General features: G+C 37.9%; 1 protein-coding gene across 1 annotated transcript; it reads left to right on the forward strand.

The window, feature by feature from the left end:
• The first annotated feature begins 6,207 nt into the window (after window positions 1-6,207).
• On the forward strand, window positions 6,208-7,515 carry LOC106404616 (WUSCHEL-related homeobox 4). The gene is made up of 3 exons (XM_013845324.3): window positions 6,208-6,510; window positions 6,694-7,011; window positions 7,101-7,515. The coding sequence occupies exons 1-3, from the start codon at window positions 6,265-6,267 to the stop codon at window positions 7,302-7,304; spliced, it is 768 nt and encodes a 255-aa protein (XP_013700778.2). The 5' UTR covers window positions 6,208-6,264; the 3' UTR covers window positions 7,305-7,515.
• The last annotated feature ends 432 nt before the right edge of the window (window positions 7,516-7,947 follow it).

Here is a 7,947-nt window from a genome sequence, read left to right on the forward strand (position 1 = left end):
CATCAAAACGCACATGGCGTGAAACAAAGAGACGTTTTGTGGAGCAGACAAGGTATGTTCATCAAAACGCACATGGCGTGAAACAAAGAGACGATTTGTGGAGGGATCAAAGCAGAGATAGGCACTTTGGGTTAATGAGTAACCAAGAAACACACAAGGTGTGGAGCGAGTTTGAAGTTTGTGAGTCCGATATGGACGAAGCCATGGTAAACATTGGCAGCCAAATATTTTAAGCTTAGTATAGTTGGGTTGGTTTCTAAACAGAAGAAAGTATGGCGAGTTAAGGGAGAGAACAGGTGTTGGCATTCTGTTTATGAGATAAACTGCAGTAGAGAAAGCATAGGACCAGAAGGTGTTTAGGATTTTAGCATAATGAAGAAGAGAGAGACCTGTTTCAACAATATGTCTGTGTTTTCTTTCAGACGGACCATTGTGTTCATGAGTATGAGGAGGTGAGGTAAGGTGAGTGATTCCAGAAGCTGAGAGGAAGTCTCTTAAGGCAATTAATTCACCACCATTGTCTGAAAACAGAGTTCCTAGTTTTGTTTGGAACTTATTCTCAGTAAGAGCTTTGAAACGAATAAAGGTTTCTTTGACATGAGATTTGAGTTGAAGAGGATAAAACCATGTATAGCGGGTAAAATGATCAATAAGAATAAGGTAGTGTTTGTATTTGTCGACTGAGACAACCGGTGAGCTCCATAAGTCTGTAAACACATATTCAAGTGGTCGTGTGGAAGTGATTGAAGTTTGAGAAAAAGAAAGCTTATGACTTTTATTAGAAAGACAATCAACACAAGAGTATGAATTTGAAATAGAATCTGAAGGCGGTAATGAAAAGGAAGATAAGATAGTTTTAAGGATAGAGGGAGAAGGATGTCCAAGTCTTGAATGCCAATCAGAGAAAGTGGTTTTGACTGTGGGTGTGGCGAAATAGGAGGCTGCTGCAGCATTCACGATCGGCCATTCATACAACTCCTTATTGGTACTACCTTGGAGTAACCGGACCCCCGAGCTCAGATCTTTCACCTGAAAATAAGAGGGAAATAATTCTACTGAGACTTTGTTGTTGTTGCACAAACGATACACAGATACGAGGTTCTTATGTATAGTAGGAACATAAAGAACATTAGAAAGAGTAAGAGGGCGTGAGTAGGAGGACAGAGATGTTGAACCCGTATGTGAAATAGGAAGCCCACTGCCATCACCGATGAGAACTTCTTCACCGCCTGAAGGGCAAGGTTGTTCAAGTCAGAGGTAATGTGGTGAGTTGCTCCGGAGTCCATGACCCACGGGTGAGAGCCAGATGCAAGAGTGAGGTTTGCATGTGGGTTCCATGCTGCTGGAGGAAACGTAGGAGTAGGCACGAGACGTTGCTGATTGTTTTGTTGAAACTTCTGCAGCTGATTGCATTGTTTCGCTGAGTGTCCTTGGATCCCACAGATTTGGCACCTCCCTTGATAGCCCTTTGAAAATCGTTGCTGATTGTTATTGTTGTTGTTGTAGTTCGGCTGCGGTGCAGAGGAGCGCTTGTGGTGCTTTTGTTGGTAGCGTGAGGCATTGGTGTAGTTCGCAGAGATGGGAAGTGAGACTGCAGGTGCAGCTGTCACAAGCTTAGCTTCATGATTTATGAGCTTCTCATGAAGTTCAGTGAGAGAGGGAGGTGAATCACGGCCTTCAGTTTGCTCAATAACTGATTTGTAATCCTCTGGTAGCCCCTGAAGCACGTAATCAAGCTTTTCTTCATGGTCAAGAATCTTTCCAAGCAGCGCCAATTGATCAAATCTGGATGTGAGACCAATGGTATTGGTGTCTTTGGTCCAATTCTTTAACTTCTGTAGCAGTTGCTTGATATGACCACGAGTGGGCTTGGCATATGTAGAGGCTAGCGTGAGCCAGACACTCGCAGATGTGGCCGCAAGAGAGACAAGCGGCTGGATTATGGGAGAAAGGACTCCAAGGAGAGCACTGAAGATGAGCTTGTCCTGTCTTTTCCAAAGGGTGAATGTAGGATTTGGTGAGGTGACGTCATCGACGGTGATTGTCGGTTCTGGTTGTGGTGTAGACTCATCAAGATGCGAGGCTAACTCATATCCATCCAGAAGCGCATGAACCTGACGGCTCCAGACAAGGTAGTTGGTCGCCGTGAGTTTGACAATGTTTGTCATGTTGATGTTGAGAAGAGCGAAGGAGTTAAGCGGAATCATGTCTATAGCAGAAGTAACACCAGGATTAGCCGAGCTATTGCTTGATGTGGACATGATAAGGGAGGAGTTAGAGAAGATCGAGAGAGGTACGAAGAAGAAGAAAAAGAAAATAAGGGTTTGACGGCTAGGTTAAATTAAACCTGCTCTGATACCATATAGAATGTAAAGGATGATTTGTATTGATCATACAATGTACATATTTATACAGAGAGCGTATGTGTAAGAGTGGAAACAGAATCAAGAGTAATCACAATGAATTGATACACACGTGATATGCAAGTAATGCATAATAGACTTCTTTCCTTAATACGCGGTTGCGCGGATTGAGATCTAGTATATACTAAAAGAAAAGTTACACCTTTGACTCATGTGTGATTTTTTTTTAAAAATGACTTAATGTATCTATTATTAGAAAGTCATGTTACATTTAATCTTTAATCTTATCATTATTATAGATCTAAATAACTCACTTTCTAGATTATAGGAACTAAATAATATGTCTACTACATTATATGAACTAAATAACTATCAGTTTTTTCCAAGCAATAAAACGTGATCTGGAAACAACCAATTCAATAAAAAAATATACGATAAAATTATTATGTTTTAAATAGTGATAGACACATCTCATATATATTATACTAATATATACCAATGTAGAATTGAAAAAAAATGTTTATATAAAAATAAATGAAAATAAACACACCCACGTGCGAGATCTAGTTTTTGTTAAATGGGAAGACAACCTGCGGTTATATAAAAAGCCGATAAAAACTGTACTGCAATTTAGTGTGCTTATTCCAAAGCATGTGGTCTTTTCGTAATTTAAAGAAATATCATGAATCAGTATATCAACTAGTTTCAAAACAGGTGGTCTTTTGATATTTGAGATATCAGGTTAATTACGGACGTGCCAGCTATTTCTGGTTCGATTTGTGATTTTTGTAAGGTCCAATCCAGACACTGGTCAAGATAGTCCTCGCACGACCTAAGCCGATAGGCGACTCAAATCTATCAATCATATTTTAAATTTTTATTATTTAGTTGTAATATTCAAATATGGTTTGAAAAAGATAATTTCATAATCTAATCACCAAAGAAATCTTGAGAGATAGAGAGATCTAACCAGAGAAGGATTAAGGCCGAGTGGTTGATCCGATTAGGCGAGCGCTCGGGTGGTCGGGCGAGACGATTGGTCAGAATTTGGGAAATGACAGAAAAAGTGCCTTTGTATTTGTGATTCTCTTCTTCTCATTCTTCTCATTCTTCTTATTTCTCTCTAATTGGCTAAGGTGAGTGTGATGATGTAGGGTTAGGACCGAAGGTCTATGACTGGTCGGTTCATGGTCATTGCCTTTGGGTTAGATTATGATTGTTTGGTTGGATGATTGAGTGTTTCTTATCGATAAATAAGGCATTGAGGCCGAGTGTATTACCTTTGTTTGGTGCATTCATGTAGACTACTCAAACCGGGTATATTAGCCTATAGACCCTAAGTATGGTTGTATGCTTGGCCGAGGCCAATGGGTCGATCGGTTTACATAAGGTACTAGGTGATTGGTTAACGCAGACGACATATGGGAGGAATTCTCCAAGGCCTTCCCTTGGGAATGAACCATACCTAGCGGACCGAGACCATGAGGCCGAGTGTTGAATGGATCGATTTGGTCAAGAAGCCATCATCACTTAAAAGACTTTCGGATCATGTGCATGTTAGGATTAGATTTCAGGACTAACCGTGTAGACAGAATGATTCATCTCACTAAGAATTTTTTTAGTCGCTTATGCCTCATTGAATGTGGCATGTTTTAAGGATTGTTCGGGTTGACGCAAGACATGCAACTAATGGGTGTGAGTGGTGTTTGAGTCATTTAGGTCTCGTGTTGTATAGAATCCCTTATGATTTATACACAATGCGGCCATATGGCTTTCTTTGCTTATGCGTGTTAGGCCATATGGCTTTCTTTGCTTATGCGTGTTAGTTAGGGAATAATGGTTAGAACCTTACATGAATATTATACTTGAACGGGATAAGAACTTAAAAATATAAACTGGTCCAACTCGGGTCGCCTATTGCCTTTGTGAGTCAGGTTCGGACTAGCGTCTTGGTCAGGTCTTACAAAGGCCAGAAATATGGACCCACTAGCCATGGGCCTTGGGATATGACCCAACATCAACACACTCACCTTAGAAAATCATGAAGAACGTATGAGAAGAGAAATTGCAGTGCTTCAAGTAACCCTTTCAGTGTCATTTAAAGAAACTGACCAACTGCCTCGTCGGACCGTCCGACCACTGTCCTTATCGAGTGGACCACGTCAGTTTCGGTAGGTCCTTCTTCTCTAGAGTAACATAGGAACATTTTTGTTAGTCTTCTCATATCCTCAACCGTAGAATAGTGTGGTATGGTTTAAGGAGTAAGTACACATGAATTTTTTTACAGCCTGGATTGCGATCATGCGCTTATTTCCATTGAAACAAAATGTATGGGCTTGGATTCAGTCCAGACAGTATAACGATAGTCGGATAACAGGTGATCTACTACACCTTGATATTAGTCGGAAAGCATTTCAAACTCATGTCAGATAGTGTGATACCCTTACTTTATAAAACTAAGTTTGTTCCTACTTTATAAGACTGGATGAATCAGTCGATAGGATATATAAAAAATAAGAAGTGGGATGAAGATCCTTTAAAGATGTGTGTTGTGACTCTCTTCTGAGGAAATCCACCACCAGTTGTTTTTTGAATGTCCTTTCCTCGTGAAGTATTTGGTATTTCTTTGCATCTCAAATCTGGCCACAGCCTCCATAGGATATCCAATCCGTGGCAGCTTGAATCAATCTCCCTTGGCATTAGCAATCTTCTAAAGCTTTGTGCTTAATCAATCTAATCTTTTAGGCAACAATCAACTTTGTATGGAAGAAGCGTAACAGAAATATTTTCAAAGGCTCCTACTCTCCATTAGGCGTCATTCGCAAGTCGGCTGACCATCTTGTTCATTATAGTTCGCTCTCCGGCTCGCAACTTCAATCAGCTTTCCTTTCTCGAGTTTTACTTTTCATGTATAAAGCCTTCTTGATTATTGTCTTCGTATTGAGTTGTTTATGTTTTTGTTCATTATTAATAAGTTCCTAAACAACATTGCAAAACTATAAAAATGGTTAAAAATTTAATGTGATTACCAAAAAAAATTTAAATCCATATATATATATATGAAAGTGGTTGAACTTCGGTATAATTATTCATTTTTTCTGAAGAAAAGCTTATAATAACATTATTTGTTATAATCACTATTCGGTTTTTGTTATCATTATTTTGCATAACTTATGTTGTTTGACTTGTTTGTCTTACACATGAATCTCACTCATCCGGTTTGATAAGCTAATTCACTTGTTCAGCACCATCTATCAACAGCACTATAGTAATACAACTAGTCTACTAGAAAGTTGAGAGAGAGAGAGAGAGAGAGAGAGAGAGAGAGAGAGAGAGAGAGAGAGAGAGAGAGATTTGGTACTCGGTTTAATAATATACTGCTACTTCTCAATCCACGCATGAAAGAATACACATGAATTACTTTATTGTGGTTGGTACAGATTATACATGGTTCAAAGTAACATGCAGACTTGAACACATTACACACGTACGCATGTATTCTGTGTATATAGTAGGCACATCACACACGTACGTCTATCAATATTTACGCCATGAAATTTCACTTTCTAAAAACAAATCATAGATTTCACTGTCTTTACTTGGTCTGAAATTTGGCCTTTATCTAATGCATTTGCTTAATATTTAATTTTACAATAAAGATAAAGAGATTTAAAATGATAAAAGTCAACCATAACCCATCATTTGGTCTTTGGTTTCCCGACGTCCCACTTTTGTAAAAAATCATCTGTTCTTTTCCATTCTTTTTCCTAGCCAACTGGATATCACCAATTATAGTTATTATAATTTATTCACTACACATTAATATTTCCACATATCTTCTATATATACATCAGCAAGTCTTGTAACGAGACAACATTTTCGAAATAAAGATATTAGAGCAATGAAGGTTCATGAGTTTTCCAATGGGTTTTCGTCCTGGGAACAACATGATTCGCCATCATCCCTTAGCCTAAGCTGCAAACGCCTCCGTCCTCTCGGCCCTAAGCTCTCCGGCAGCCCTTGCTCTCCTTCTTCTTCCTCCGGCGTCACTTCCGCTACTTTCGACCTCAAGAGCTTCATTAAACCCGATCAAACCGGTCCAAGAAAATTTGAATACTCTATTGAACACCAACGAGACCTTCCTCATGTCAGTTATCTTATTTTACAGTCAGCATATTATTCTATATCCAAAATAATATTATCACAATATTAAGAGTTTTTCAAAATAACCATAAACGTAAAACATTGCCTAACTGTAATGACTTAATGGGTTCATGCCGTCTTCTATTATATTAAAATTTTCTTCCAACTAACAAATATGGTATGTTAGGTGGGGACGCACCAGGGAGGGACAAGGTGGAACCCAACTCAAGAACAGATAGGGATACTTGAGATGTTATACAAAGGTGGAATGCGCACTCCTAACGCGCAACAGATCGAGAACATCACTTCTCAACTCGGTAAATACGGAAAAATTGAAGGAAAGAATGTATTTTACTGGTTTCAGAACCACAAAGCCCGCGAGAGGCAGAAGCAGAAGAGGAACAACTTCATCAGCTTAAGTTGCCTAAGCAGCTTCAAGACCACTAATATCAATAACGCAAGTGTAACAACGAAGACAACAACATCGTCAAATGACGTGATCAGGGTGTGTACTGGTTAAGGATTAGTTTATATAGTTTTCTTATGCGTTTTTAGTTAACTATAATTATTAAGTTATGTGTATTGTTTGTGTAGAGAGACTCAATGGTTGAGAAGGGGGAGTTAGTGGAAGAAGCTGAGTACAAGAGGACATGTAGGAGCTGGGGATTTGAGAACTTGGAGATAGATAGCAGACGAAACATAAATAGTAGTAAAAATGCTACAATGGCAACTACTTTCAACAAAATCATTGAAAATGTAACGCTCGAGCTTTTCCCATTGCACCCTGAAGGTAGGTGAAGAAGATGAGGAAGAGAATGTGGAATTCTTATGTAGATCTGGTTTAGGTTCAGACTAAGTATTTGGTATCTAGAAATTCAATATTAATATAATTAAATATTAGAAAATAACAGAATCTACTTAAGAATTCCCTTGTACTCTGCGAATCTGATGTACACTATGTACATTTTTATTGCTATGTATTCTTAATTATGAATTTTTAGTTTAGCTCTTCCCTTGAGTTTTTTTTTTTTTTGAAAAAGAGCTAATCTCTTGATTTAAGTGTCTGTTCTTAACAAATTCAGTCGTTTTATTTTTATTTTTTTATAACAAATTTAGCCGTGATTATGATTGACTTAGTACTTCTATACAATAATATTTTGTACTGTTATAACGACTCAAGAAAACATATTATCTTTTAATTACAAAATATTAAATTTCTTATAACAACAGATGAACACAATAACATATATGCAAAACTATATGCTAAGTAATAATTAAGTTTAAGATTTAGTTTTGATAATTTTATATACATTTTATCAGATGATACTAGCGTAACAGTAATCTTGTTTAAAATTTTGTATTCCCGATGATATGTTAGAATGTGTACATCAATAAACATCAATGTAATGTAAGTGGTGGTGTGTATGTGGTTAGTTGTTTG

This window comes from Brassica napus, chromosome C8, assembly GCF_020379485.1.
Source record: "Brassica napus cultivar Da-Ae chromosome C8, Da-Ae, whole genome shotgun sequence".
NCBI classification, from domain to species: domain Eukaryota; kingdom Viridiplantae; phylum Streptophyta; class Magnoliopsida; order Brassicales; family Brassicaceae; genus Brassica; species Brassica napus.

Coding starts and splice junctions, on each gene's coding strand:
- LOC106404616 (XM_013845324.3), top strand. CDS start 6,265: ATGAAGGTTCATGAGTTTTCCAATGGGTTTTCGTCCTGGGAACAACAT. Junction 6,511..6,693: donor ACCAACGAGACCTTCCTCAT/GTCAGTTATCTT, acceptor ATGGTATGTTAG/GTGGGGACGCACCAGGGAGG. Junction 7,012..7,100: donor CGTCAAATGACGTGATCAGG/GTGTGTACTGGT, acceptor TTGTTTGTGTAG/AGAGACTCAATGGTTGAGAA.